At 37.0% G+C, this 14,939-nt stretch overlaps 2 protein-coding genes across 2 annotated transcripts in view; one reads left to right on the top strand and one right to left on the bottom strand.

Moving 5' to 3' along the window:
- Polr2B (RNA polymerase II subunit RpII140) overlaps positions 1-2,024 on the top strand; it is a 103,136-nt gene extending 101,112 nt beyond the window's left edge. Inside the window, exon 21 of the mRNA XM_089106315.1 lies at positions 1,880-2,024. Coding sequence (XP_088962441.1) covers positions 1,880-1,969 — 90 coding nt within the window. The 3' untranslated portion in view covers positions 1,970-2,024. The remainder of the gene's footprint in view (positions 1-1,879) is intronic.
- Positions 2,025-7,038: 5,014 nt separating this feature from the next.
- Positions 7,039-14,939, bottom strand: part of LOC148940350 (uncharacterized) — a 33,448-nt gene continuing 25,547 nt past the window's right edge. Inside the window, exon 3 of the mRNA XM_089106146.1 lies at positions 7,039-7,513. The gene's annotated coding sequence lies outside the window, so the exon portion shown is untranslated. The remainder of the gene's footprint in view (positions 7,514-14,939) is intronic.

Here is a 14,939-nt window from a genome sequence, read left to right as displayed (position 1 = left end):
TTGATTTATTTTGTAAAAAAAAAAAAAAAAAAAAAAAAAAAACTGGCTTAGAAGTCTATCGAATTCGGAACTAATCCAGATTAAGTCGCCTGATTGATTTCACTTTCGTAAAATCGGATGGAAATTCGCCTTTAAGGAAGAAACATCTACTAAGCGCTGATTGTTTTGTATTGATTTTTTTTTTCTAATGAGACAAAGATGCAAAACGGGACGTTTTTTAAAATGGCAGGCGTTTCCCGATTATTACAATGTCGTTTGATCGATGCAGGAACGATCTTGATGGTGTATAAGATGAAAAATCCGCCATTTACTGGGCAAGGTGATAGGTTTTTTTTGGCTCGTAATTTTTTTGAAATATTTTGTTGAAGGATCCTAGAGGGAACGTTGGTATGCAGGACCTCCGTAAGCTTCAAAAAACTAGACGTAAAGGCAGAAATCCTGCTACTAAATAACGATTATTCATTAGTTCTATCCCTTCTATGAAAACAACTTTTTGATGCTAACGTATTGTCATGTATAAAATATATTGAACAGTATTAAAAATACGAATTTATAGATAGTGAGTCTCAGCGTAAATCTACTTATCTAATTTTTTTTTATAGATAAGCCAAAATTTTCTTTGTCAAATAAAAGTAAACTGCTATGCTAAACTTAAAAACGAGAAGAGATTATCTAATACTCGGCTGGGCTACTGCTCCCTAGTTATAAACATTATTTTTATGCTTGCACCCTTAACGAAATTCACCCCCCCCCCCAAAAAAAAAAGGATACGAAGAAATTGTAAGAGGAGATTATTAAGCTTGAACTTTTAGACGTTGGAGCCGTTTATTTATCTGCTTGTTGTTTTGCAGGGGGTGGGGGGGGGGCTTGACTGGAAAATAGGAAAGTGGGTCGGGGGGGGGGGGTTGACTGGCAAATAGGAAAGTGTGGGGGTGTCTCCCTCTGTCCCAATACTGGTGACTCCAGTTTGTTTTCTACCACAGTTGACTCTCGCATACTTAAAATTGACCTGACCACGATTATTCTTCGAGTTACGTGTAGTTTGACTTATGCATAGTTCGAGTTATAGAGGTCATTCTACATAAAAGTCGACTTAAAATGGAGGTAATGACTTATATAGAGGTAAGCCAAATGAAAATTCGAGTTACAGAGGCACAAGATCGCAACATTTACTCCCTACAGCCACTGCAAAGTTAAGAATAACTTTATTAGTGTATTATCTGACTTGACATATCAAGACTTGAGTTTCAAATTTCAATAAAATACCTGAACATTAACCGAATCTGATACAAAAATATGTTAAACAAAATTAATGCATATCGAAGTTTACACGTTGCAACCTGCCTACTGGGGTTTCGACTAACAGAAGTCTGTTGAGAAACCTACCAGATACTGAGGTAAACTTTGACTTGTGGTGTTAAAGTGAAGATTGAATGACCACTTATCTATTGAATTTTGACTTAACAGGTTTACCAAGATATCGAGGATTTCGAGTTATCAAGGTCGACTGTAGTTTTTATCATTTGCCCCTATTCCAGGTCAGATTTATGCGCACCTGCCTAGGGCTAAGGCTATTGAGTCTCAATTTAGTTAGATCTTACCCGAGGCTTTACCAAAAAGGAAGATTATGTCAAAAGGAGGAGATTCAATCCCTCCTCCTTTTACCGCAAAACTGGGAATAGCAGTTTGAACACCTTTTTGGGGGACAACTTCAATGCTCTAAATAATAATCTAGTTTCAGCTTCTATTCACTTAATTGATATATTCTTATGCTCCATGTCATCTTTGAATATCCCCAAATCGAACGTCAATCGTGTTGAGAGAGTCAAATAAAAGGAGGTTCCAGTTCCAGATAAAAACATACCTTTTTTTCTTCTAGGTGTCTCAAGTGAAACTCCCTTATGCTGCGAAACTGCTTTTTCAAGAATTGATGTCTATGAATATTGCTCCTAGGCTAATGACAATTTAACGTTTTTTTTTCCATTGTTCTTTAATTTTCGTAATAAATTGTTCGTTTTATTTTATATTATTTGTTTATTTCACTGCCTTGTTTACTTCATTTGAAGTGCAAAAAATAGGGTTGATTAATGATATTCTTTTTTTATATTGTTTGAACTAAGGTAAATGCGCATAAAATAGGCAAATCAAATCTCATTAACGAGAATCAATGCCTGTTGAAAATAGAGCTAACTAAATATTAGTAGATAGTAGATATTGGCTGAATCAATTACTAAAAACCTCATTATCAACCTTCAAATGATACATCTGTCAAGCTTGACAAGACAATAGTATATGAATTAGATAACTAGATATAATTCAGTGTTGCCTCCCTGGCCTGGAAGAATTTACTAAGTCTGAGAGGAAAAATTGACTAAATCGCATCTGTTTTTACTTAATGCTAAAAAAAACAAAAACATTGTGCCCACATAACTCTTTACTTAGGCAGCGCTAATGCAATGCCAATGGTACCTTTTATGCCCCAGCGCCAAATTTATAACTCTTGCCCTGAGGGCTGTGGGGTGTTGTCATCCTCTAAGACATAATTTCCGAACCTGTCAATTACGTTGAACAAAATGACTATCAAGATTTTTATTGGATGTGTTTGGGGAAACGGTGGGGGTGGGAGGGGTTTAGTTGCCCTCCAATCACTTTCGACTATTAAAACGGGCACTGGCTCTTTCAATTTCCAATCGAAAAAGCTCTTTTGAAATTTTTTTTTTTTACAACAAATGGCCATCTCAGAATTTCTATCAGATGCATTTCGGTAAAATACGAGGTGTAAGGGGGGGGGGAATCCACCCTCTGACCACTTTGAATCTTAAAAAGGGCACTAGAACCTCTGATTGCAATCCCATGAGCCACCTTCGAAGTTTAGACGATCACCCTTTCTATATATACCTTATATGCCCCTAGGGCATAGCTTACGACCCTTGCCCTGAGGGCTCTGAGAGGCCTGTCATCCTCAAAAACATAATTTCTTGACCTTTCAATTACATTGAACAAAATGGCTATATAAAAATTTGAATTGGTGGTATTTGGGGAAATGGTGGGCGTGGGAGGGGGGTTAATTGCCCTTTAATCACATTCGACTTGTAAAAAGGGCACTAGCCCTTTCAATTTCCAATCGAACGAGCTCTACCAGGTTTCTAAGACAACAATTAGCCATCTCAAAATTTCTATCAGATGCATTTCGGAAAAATATGAGGTGGGGGGGGGTATCCACCCTCTGATCACTGAATCTAAAAAAGAGCTTTAGAACTTCTTATTACCAATCCAATGAGCCCCCTCCGAAGCTTATACGATCACAATCTCTATATATAGCTTATATGCCTCTAGGGCATAACTTACAACTCTTGCCCAGAGGGCTGTAGGGGGGGGGGGTTGTCATAAAGAACCAGTTCTCACTACTTTTTTGAAGATATGTCTGAAAATTCCCTGTTCGACACGCATTGCCAGCCCAGTCTTGATGCAACCTATTGCCCAAAATATTTGATAAATTCAATTCAAAATCAACGGACTCGGTCGAGGCCTTCGGCCTCGACCACATTTGTGATTTTGCAAACTTTACATTTTTTTTTTTTAGAAATTGAAATCGGGTATTTATTACTACACTAACTGTGCCTTATTATCAGGGGTGTCGTTTGGGGGTGGCAAGGAGGGGCAGGTGCCCCCCCCCCCCAATAATATGGAGAAAAAAATATTACACATCCCATGCCCATTGACTATCCAGAGCTGGACCCTTCTTCCCCCACATACACACACACACACCTCGTATTTTATCGAAATGCATCTTATAGAAATTCTGAGATGGCCATTTGTTGTAAAAAAAAAAAAAACTTCCAAAAGAGCTCGTTCGATTGGAAATTGAAAGAGCCAGTGGCTTTTTTAATAGTCTAAAGTGGTTGGAGGGCAACTAACCCCCCTCCAACGCTCACCGTTTCCCCAAACCATCAAATAACAAATTTGAGACAGTTATTTTGTTCAACGTAATTGAAAGGTTAGGAAATAACGTCTTTGAGGATGATAACCCCCCACAGCCCTCAGGGCAAGGGTTATAAATTTTGCGCTTGGGGCATAAAAGGTATCATTGGCAGGGCAATAGCGCTGCCTAAGTACAGAGCGATGTGGGCACAATGTATTATTATTATTTTTTTGGTTTTAGACCAGGGTACTTCTTTAATTTGGAAATTATAATTTGAACCCCCCCCCCTACAGTCCTCAGGGCAAGGGTTTTAAGTGACGCCCTAGGGGCCTATAGGGTTTCTATATAGAAAGGATGATCGGAAAAAACTTTGGAGGGGCTTATTGGATTTCTAGTCAGAAGTTTTAGTGCCATTTTTGATATTCAGAGTAATGGAAGGGTAGATACCCCCCCCCCATCCCACCTCCTTTTTGCCCAAAATGCATCTGATTGAAATTTTGAAATGACCATTTGTTGTCGTAGAAACTTCAAAAAAGGCTCATTCGATTGGAAATTGAAAGGGTTAGTGCCCTTTTTATTAGTCAAAAGCGATTTGAGGGCAACTAACCCCCCTCCCACGCCCATCATCTTCCCAAACGCATCCAATAAGAATTTTTAGATAGCCATTCTGTTCAACATAAATGAAAGGTCCTGAAACTATGTCTTTGAGGATGAACCCCCCCCCCCCACAGCCCTCAGGACAAGGGTTTTAAGTTATACCCTGGGGGCATATAAGGTTTATATAGAAAGGGTGATTGTATAAACGGTGGATACCCCGCCCCCCCCCCCACACACACCTCGTATTTTCCCGAAATGTATCAAATATAAATTTTTGAGATGGCCATTTGTTGTCGTAGAAACTTTGAAAAGAGCTCATTCGATTAGAAATTAAAAGGGCTAGAGCCCTTTGTGATAGTCGAAAGTGACTGGAGGGCAACTTATCACTCCTCTCACGCCCACCATTTCCCCAAACACATCCAATTAAAATTTTGAGATAGGCATTTTGTTCGACGTAATTGAAAGGTCCAGAAATGATGTCTTTGAAGATGAAAACCCCCCTCCCCCCCCACAACCTTCGGGACAAGGGTTGTAAGTTATGCCCTGGGGGCATATAAGGTTTTTATAGAAAGGGTGACCATATAGACTTAGGAGGGGACTCGTTGGATTGACAATCATATGTTCTAAAGTCCTTTTCAAGATTGAAAGTGATCGAAAGGTGGATACCCCCCCCCCCCCCCCAAACCTTGTATTTTCCCGAAATGTATCTGATAACAATTTTGAGATGGCTATTTGTTGTCGTAGAAACTTCGGGAAAGGCTCATTCGATTGGAAATTGAAAGGGCTATTGCCCTGATTATTCATCAAAAGTGAATGGAGGGAAATCCTCCCCCCTACGCCCATCAATTCTCAAAACACATAAAATAAAAATGTTGAGATAACCATTTTGTTCAGCGTTGTTGAAAGGTCTCAAAATTATGTATTTGACACCCCCCCCTGCCTTTTCAAGACCATAACATAATTTGCACTTTACTGAAAAAAAAAATCGCTATGAATTGTCAGTTCAGTATACATATAGTGATATATTATAAAGTTTTAATAATTTTTATTTATTAAAAGTTAAAACATTTTAAACATATTTTGTCTTTTAATGTCGTAGGACGAAAGGATTAGAATGGCTTTTGAGTCTTCAATGGGAAAATGAACGCAAAACAGATATTTTTGCTTAAAAAACACAAAACAAGATAAGTTTGCTCTAAAATAAGATTAATAACTGATAATTATATATTACAGCTATTATATTAAGAAATTTATATTTTTTGATGTGCCATATTATTGATATTTTGAGATAGCCATTTGTTCAAAAGCAGTCCGAAGATCACATAGCAAGGCTTTTGGGATTGACACAACCCCTCAGAGTCTGGGGGCCAGGGTTGTAAGTTGTATTTTGGGATCATATAAGCTTTTTATGGAAGGTGCGGTTATTTGAACTCTAGAGGGAGCTCGTTTGATTGTAAATGTATAGCTCTAGTTCCTTTTTAAGAGTCAAAATTGATGTAGGCAACTAACCGCCTCTCCCTGACAACCTGTTTTCCCAAACGCATCCAATCAAAATTGTGAGAAACCCATTTTGTTCACATTAGTCCAAAAAGCATATCCAGAGCCCAGGTGCAAGGTTGTAAGTTATACCTCGGGCATATAAGATTCTTAGGTAGCAAATGGTTGTATAAACTTTGGGTCGGATGGGACTAACTCGATTGGAAGTTGGAAGATCTAGTGCTTTTTTAAGAGTCAAAATTGAAAGGAGGACAACCAGCCTGCCCCCACAATCCTATCATTCCCCAAAACACATCCAATCAAAATTTTAAGAGAACTATTTTGTTCAGTATTATTGAAAGGTTTAATAATTATGTCTTTGGGGATGCAACCTCCCAACAGTGGGATGTTAACTCTCAAGTTAAGGCCTGTAAATTTGGCTATTCATTCATTGCTTACAAATAGTGCATGTCACTTAGAAAGGTATTCATGTTTGAACTTCATTTTCCAAAAAGACGAAGGGAAAACAGATGAGCCTTTCAGAGAAACTTGAGGAGAGTGCTGAAGTAAATCAAAACATGTTATGTGCTTACGGATTGTCAAAAGGACGTATCTCATGAAAGACTAGGTATGTCAATTTGGAACTTTCAGAAAATGATAAGGGACATGATAAAAAGGGAAGTTTGTATGCTACCACTGCTACTACAATTACCACTAGTTCCCGGCGTCGCACCTATAAGAGAAGGTCAACGCGATCAATATAGACCAGAAACATTTATTTCTTGGTCAGTCTTCCTCAAATCCCTTTTTAATTTATAACAGATTTGGGCGTATTCATGAGGTAGGAACTTTGCGAGTCGCTGTTTGGACGCTGGTCTTCTTCGTTATTCATCAAGAGAAGTAGAAATGTGCTAGTAACAAAGTGGCTGTGGCATTTCGGAACCCCTGCAGAATTGTTAAAATGTCTAACAGTTATGTATTCCTAAAATAATTAGTTAACAAAATTGGTAGTATTTTTATTCATCGAAAATTAATGTATACAGAACTTCGAATACCGTATCACAAAATTCATCATTTATCTTCGAATATTAGTTCAAGTAAAAAAAAAGTCTTTCGGGCAAACTTCAGAAGCATATTAGAACTGCGGGATGTGGCTATAGTTATCGTGAATGAAAATTAACTTATCCAATCTGTGTGGACTGAGGCCGTTTCTCTTCTACGTCACTATCATAGTCACTTTCAGGCCTACCACCAAAAATAGTCTTTCTTTGGTCACACTAGTCGCAAGAATAGACAATAACTTTCTGGCAAGTGCGGTGATGCAAGGAATTTTATAGCGATTGTGTCTCCAGAACTGATGAACGTTGCCGTCACTGTCGTCGTCGGTTTCTTTCCTTTTCTTTAAAATATAGTGCAACTTGATTCCTGATTGTTTTCAGCTCTTCCTGACTCCCTTCTCCTTTTTAGACAACCTCCTTGTCCTCTCTTTCAGCCACTTTTTTTTAATGTCTCTTCAACCTAGAAAATTGTCAAAGATCACTTAAACAAAAAATTAAGACCCCTTTTTCACATCACCCAAGAAATAGAGGTCAAGGCGTGCTTTTTTTTACATATGTATCGCCAGTAGCCATTAATCCTCTGTTAATTTTCGTTAACTGAATTTAATGAAAATTAAGTAAAACAAGTTCTTACTAAGCCAAATTTAATGAATGTATATTTAGAAATAAATAATGGTATGGTCCACTAAGCCTCCTTTAGGGCCCGTGGTTTACATTTATAAAATTTACGTATATTGTATATTTATATTAAAAAAAACAACCTCTTTTTCATACCATCCAAAAGGTAGAGATCTAGGTATGGTCTTTTTTTAAGAAGTTTCGGCAATTTCTTTTACTCGTTAAGATTAGTCAAATATTATTTGTAAATAGTGCAAGCAAGTGAGAAACTAGTAGCCAACTTACTAGTTGTCAACTGTTGCCACTAATCCTCTGTTTGATTTTTATTAATTATATTTACTCAAATTTAATATACAAAAAATTAATATATTTTGAAAAAGTATTGAGCATCCTCCGCTAAGTTTTCCAGAGCCCAAGTTTTCCCATACGAAGTAACTCTAAGGGGCAAGATTATTTCTAAAATAATTTAAATAAAACACGTTACAGTCAGTATAATTTTAATAAAAGATCTAGTGTTCGAACTTTTATAGATATTTTAAATGGCGGATCTGTAATATAGAACAAAGTATTTTGAGCCTTATAGCACTAAGATATTTTATTATGTATTTAAAGACCTGTTCGCTAAAAAAAACATTGGGTATCCTCCACTAAGCATAAATCTGAACCCCATTTAGCAGTAATAAAAATTATCATTTTTAGCAGAAATTATTATTAATATTTGTGTCTTAAACGTTGTGATTAATTTATCTTGAATGGTATACAGACAGTTTTGTCATACCTATAGTACTGATTACTTGATTTTCATAGATGATTGATGGGAATGCATGGCTGTGTTCGTACAAAATACAAAATAATTCTGAGAAAATCAGGAATGGCTTTTCAAAAATACTTATTAAAAAATATAAATATGTTTTTACAAAAGTGTTCACACAAAAAAAGTCTTCTAAGAATACATTCACCAAGGCTACATCTTCTTTTTTAAGAAAATAAAAATGGAATCTTAAACGGGCTTCTTTTGGCTTCCAAATGCACTTTTTCACATTCAGAATATATTTTGAAAAATACACAATACAACATTCACATACAATTCAAGACATGATACATAATTTGATTCTCTTGTGGAAAGTGTAAGTGCTCGAGCTGCCTGTTTACTGCAGTTTCAGGCCAGAAGGCCAGCTGGTACCGATACGACTCTTCCTACTCGCTCAAGCTCTCTTCTGCACAAGTTTACAATAAACGTAATAAACACAAATTGAATCCCTCAAAGCCCAATTTTTCCTTTTTGAAGCACCTTCAATTTCGTTACACACGTAGTGCTGATCACCTGATTTTTTTCAGATGACTGATGAGAATGCATGGTTTTGTTCTTACAAAATCCAAAATAGTTCTTACAAAATACAAAATGATTCTTACATATACAAAATAGGTTTTACAAATTTTTTCTTACAAAGCTTTCTTTACAAATGAATTCTTTCAAAGTACAAAATAATTCTTACAAAATACAAAATACTTTTTACAAAATACAAAATAGTTCTTAAAAAACAAAAAATAATTCTTACAATATACAAAATGGTCTTAACAAAATACAAATAGTCTTTCCAAATTAGTTCTTACAAATAAAAATGGTTCTCACAAATTACTAAATAGTTCTTGTAAAATACAAGATAATTATTACTAAAACAAACATCGTAGGTACTACAATAGCGTTGCTTCAATAAATAGCGATATGGGCACAATATTTTTTATTTCCTTCGTCAAATATAAAACAAATAAATAATAATTGTTTAGATTTCCCAGTTACAAGCGGTTGCAAGCAGTCAATCTCTTGATCGCTACAAATAACGGGGTTGCAGGATAAGACGGGGGTTGCAGGTTTGCCAGCCAAATTTGACTTGGGGTCGAAAATCAAGAAAAATTCTATGATTCCAGGGGTAAATATCTCAGGGATAATTTTCTAAGGGGGACAGGGAAACTTCCGGAGGGGAGAGCTTTTCAGTGAAAATTTTCAGAGAGGAATTACTCAGAGGGGGGGGGGGATCTAACTGGAAAATATAAAACAAATAAATAATAACTGTCTTTATTTCATTGTATGTGTGTAAGTTCATTTATTAGTGTTCTCCCCGTCTTAGTTTTCCGTGTATTCCATTTTTGTCTACCTATTTGGCTTTGTCTCTTTTTGTTTTCTGTCAGAGATTAGTCTTTGAAAACTATTGGTTGTAAAAAGATCAAGGAGGGTCAAAGTAATTTTTAAGGCGGGGATTTAGCGAGAAACAAATCGTACTTACTTACTAGTTTTGGCTTAGTGAGCCAGAATGGAAAAAAAAACTTCTAAGCACTTCATTGCAAATCATAGTGACTGAATTCTCTTAAGTGTCAGCCATCCAGAGTACCACTAAGTGCCACAGCTCAGTGGTGCCTTTTAGTACCAAATTTGTATGCATAAAAACTAGCGAAGATTTAATGGTAACAAACGTTTAGACAAAAACTTTAAATGGCAAGAACTGACACTATGTGGAAATGAAGCTATATGAAGCTATTCCCGCACCCTCTTTGATTTAGACAGCGTAAATTCTATTCTATTTAGTTTGGGAAAGACCAAACACAAAAAGTATGAGAGAAAAGAAAAATCAAATTTGCTTTAGAGGGAAGTAATGCCGCAAAATGTAATCATTCTGATCCCAGAAATATATATTTAAGTAGAAGTTACAAACTCGTAACTTATTTTGTGGAAATCCGCGGGGACAGAGAAAAGTTTCTTTTTACAGGATAGGCTACTTTAAACTATTTATCTTAACTTTTCGGGATGTTCTTAATTTTTTTAATTTAATTGTTTTCTTTTCTTTTCGCAGCATATCACCAAACCAGAAAAGTGCTTTTGCAATGGCATTTGCCACGGTGGTTTGAATGAATTTAAAATTGCTCTTGAAAAATATGTCACTGATGTCGATTCTCCAGACAGGTCAACTATATTCTCTGCTTTAGCTTGTGTTAGAGATCCTGTTTTGATTGATATGTAAGTAGGACAATGGTTTAGGCCAGTGTTTTCTAACTTTTTTAAGTCCCGTACCCCTTAAAAAGATTATATTGTGAAGTACCTCATATAAAAATTTAAGGTTTATATAGAAAGGGTGATCGTATAAACTTCAGAGGTGGCTCATTGAATTGGTATTCAAAAGCTCTAGTGTCCTCTTTAAGATGTAGAGTGATCGAAGGGTGGATACCCCCCCCCCACACACACACTCACACACACCTCGTTTTCCCACGAAATGCCTCTGATACAAATTTTAAAATGGCCATTTGTTGTCTTAGAAACTTCTAAAAGGACTTACTAGATTAGAGATTGAAGTGGCTAGTGCCCTTTTTAATATTCGAAAGTGATCAGAGGGCAACTAACCCCCTTTTTACGCCCACCATTTCCCCAAACACATCTAATTAAAATTTTGGGATAACCATTTTGTTCAGCGTAGTTGAAAGGTCCGATAATCATGTCTTTGAGGATGACAAACCCCCACAACCCTCAGGGCTTGAGTTGTAAATTATGCCTTGCCTAACCATCCTCCCACGCCCACCATTTCCCAAAACCCATCTAATCCAAATTTGTAGATAGCCATTTTGTTCAACGTAATTGAAAGGTTCAGAAATTATGTCTTTGAGGATGAAAACGCCCCCCACCAGAGCCACAGGGCAAGGGTTGTAAGTTATGCCCTGGGGGCAAATAAGGTATATATAGAAAGGGTAATCGCATAAACTTCGGAAGAGACTCATTGGATTTGTAATCAGAAGTTCTAGTACCCTTTATAAGATTCAAAGTGAATAAAGTGTGTGTACCCCCCCCCCACACCTCGTATTTTCCCAAAATGTATCTGATAAAAATTTTGAGATGATCATTTGTTGTCGAAAAAAACTTCGAAAATAGCTCATTCGATTGGAAACTGAAAGAGTCCTTTTTGAAAGAGCCCATTGCCCTTTTCAATAGTAAAAAGTGATTGGATGGTAACTAACCCCCCTCCCATGCCCACCATTTCCCCAAACACATCCAATTGAAATTTTGAGATATCCATTTTGTTCAAAGTATTTGAAAGGTCTGGAAATTATGTCTTTGAGGATGAAAACCCCCCACAACCCTCAGAGCAAGGGTTGTAAGGTATGCTTTGGGGACATATAAGGAATATATAGAAAGGGTGATCGTATAACCTTTTAAGGGGACACATTGGATTGGTAATCAGAAGTTCTAGTGCACTTTTCAAGATTCAGAGTGATCAGAGGATGGATAACCCTTTCCGCACCTTGCATTTTCCCGAAATACATCTGATATTAATTTTTAGATGGCATTTTTGTCGTAGGAACTTCGAAAACAGCTCTTTAGATTGAAAATTGAAAGGGCCAGTACCTTTTTTAATAGTCAAAAGTAATTGGAGGGCGACTAACCTTCCTCCCACGCCCATCATTTCCCCAACCTCTCTGAGACTCTAGGCAGGCGTGCCTTTCCAAAAGCTAACGCACAAGTATTGGTCCAATAAGAGAGTCATACTTACTCCCGCCGTTTAACCGTGCCATTTAACCAAACACTTGGAAAACTATAGGTTTTACCGTTCGCTTGTAAGTCCAGGGAACTTGTTGGTCATGAGTCAATCCTATGACACGGTATTCCACCTTTATACTACAAGCGGTTACAAGCCTATTAGGCTTAGTTTTCACTTGTTCGCTGCCTGTGTTTCCAAGCAAATTCCGTCCCAGATTTTACATACAAGTCCAGTGGACATTGTCAGTCACGCGTCAACCCAAAATCAACAATCTTTCAAGCCTTAATTCTATCACTATCTACCTTAGGAATGACACCCTAGGAATGGCATATGGACGGATGACAGATATACTTATCTATCAACAAATGAAATGACATCATTTTTTTGATACAATCCTAAAAAGGACTTATCCCATATTAGCCTCTGAGTCACTCGGACTATCTGTCTTGGCATTTTCTACAATTAATCAAAAAAACTTTTTGCACAAAAAAAGTTTTTCAGAAAAAAGTAAAGAACTCCATTGAACCAAAAATGAACAAAATTAGAATCAAATGATCTACCAAGCATACAACTACCATAAATCAGTATTAATAAATAAATGACACCCAAAACAAACAAAAATTAAAATAAGTCAAACTCAAAACGAGCAGAAATTAATCTGAGTAGGGTTTTAAACCCTGTGCTTTCTAAAAGCCAGAATATAATATGTACTTTACTGAAAAAAATTCAAATAAATTTACTGAAAATATATGCATTGTCAGTTTAATATACATATGCTGATATTTATTCCTTAAGTTCTTAATTAATTTTTGTTTTCTTAAAGTTATAAGTTAAAACATTGAAAAGAATTTTTTCCACTCACTTTCGACTATTAAAAAGGGCAATTACAATTTCCAATCAAATGAGCCCCTTTTAAAATTTCTACAACAACTTTATATATAAACCTTAGATGGCCCCCGGGCGTAACTTACAACCCTTACACTGAGGGCTTACACTGATGGGGTTATCATCCTAAAAGACCTAATTTCCAGAACTTTCGACTACGTTGAACAAAATGGATATCTCAAAATTTTGATTGGATGTGTTTGGGGAAATGGTGGGCGTGAGAGGGGGGTTAGTTGCCCTTCAGTCAATTTCGAATACTAAAAGGGCACTAGCCCTGTCGATTTCCAATAGAATGAGCCCTTTTTCAAGTTTCTACGACAAAGATTTCGATAAAAACTTATATGCCCCCAGGGAATAACTTATAACACTTGCCCTGAACACTGTGGGGGGAGTGTTCTAATCAAAGGTATAATTTCATGAACTTTAAACTGTGTGGAAAAAAATGGCTATCTCAAAAATTTTGATTGGATGTTTTTGGGGAAATGGTGGGCGTGGAAGGGGTGTTAGTTGGCCTCCAATCACTTTCGACTATTAAAAAAGGCACTAGCCATTTCAATTTCCCATAGAATGAGCCATTTTTGAAGTTTCTAAGACAACACGTTCTATAAAAACCTTATATGTCCCAAGGGCATAACATACACCCCTTGCCCTGAGGGCTGTGGGGGGTTGTCATTCTCAAAGACCTAATTTCCAGAACTTTCAATTACGTTGAACAAAATGGCTATCTTAAAATTTTTATTGGATGTGTTTGGGGAAATTGTGGGCGTGAGAAGGGGGTTAGTTGCCCTCCAATCACTTTCAACTATTAAAAAGGGCACTAGCCCTTTCAATTTCCAATCGAATGAGCCTTTTTTGAAGTTTCTACAACAAAGGTTTTTATAAAAACCTTATATGCCCCCAGGGCATAGCTTATAATCCTTGCCCTGAGAGCTGTGGCGGGGTTTCCTCCTCAAAAACATAATTTCTATCTGAAAATCAACTACCCTGATCAAAATGGCAATCTAAGAATTTTGATTGGATGTGTTTGGGGAAAACGTGGGCGTGAGAGGAAGGTTAGTTGCCTTCAAATCACTTTCGACAATTAAAAAGGGCACTAGACCTTTGAATTTCCAATCGAATGAATCCCTTATCAATAAAAACTTATATGCCCCCAGGGCATAGCTTATAACTCTTGCCCTCAAGACTGGGGAGGGGGAGTGCCCTGCTCAAAGGTATAATTTCCTGAACTTTAAACTGCACGGAACAAAAAGTCTATCTCAAAATATTGATTGGACGAGTTTGGGGAAATGGCAGGCGTGAAAGGGGTGTTAGTTGCCTTCCAATCACTTTCGACTATTAAAAAGGGCAGTAGCCATTTCAATTTCCAATCGAAATGAACCCTATTTATGAATGAACCCGAATAAAAACCTTAGGCATAACTGACAAGTTATGCCCCAGGGCATAAGTTACAACCCTTGCCCTGAGGGCCCTGGGGGGGGGGGGGGGGGTTCACCCTCAAATACCTAATTTCTAAGACTTTCAACTACGTTGAACAAAATGGCTATCTTAAAATTTTGATCGCATGTGTTTGAGAAAAAGGTGGGCGTGAGATGGGGTTAGCTACCTTCTAATCACTTTCGACTATTAAAAAGGGCACTATCCCTTTGAATTTCCAATCAAATGAGCCTTTTTTAAGTTGCTCCGACAACGGTTTCTATAAAAACCTTATATAACCCCAGGGCATAACTTACAACCCTTGCCCTGAGGGCTGTCGGGGAGTGTCCTCCTCAAAAACATATTTTCTATCTGGAAATCAACTACGCTGAACAAACTGGCTATCACAGAATGTTGATTGTATGAGTTTGGGGGAATGTTAGCCGT

This window comes from Artemia sp. Qi Xiang Cuo, chromosome 20, assembly GCF_049724085.1.
Source record: "Artemia sp. Qi Xiang Cuo chromosome 20, ASM4972408v1, whole genome shotgun sequence".
NCBI classification, from domain to species: Eukaryota; Metazoa; Arthropoda; class Branchiopoda; order Anostraca; family Artemiidae; genus Artemia; species Artemia sp. Qi Xiang Cuo.
The sequence above is the reverse complement of the archived record's forward strand: the minus strand, read 5'-3'. Positions and strand labels throughout refer to the sequence as shown.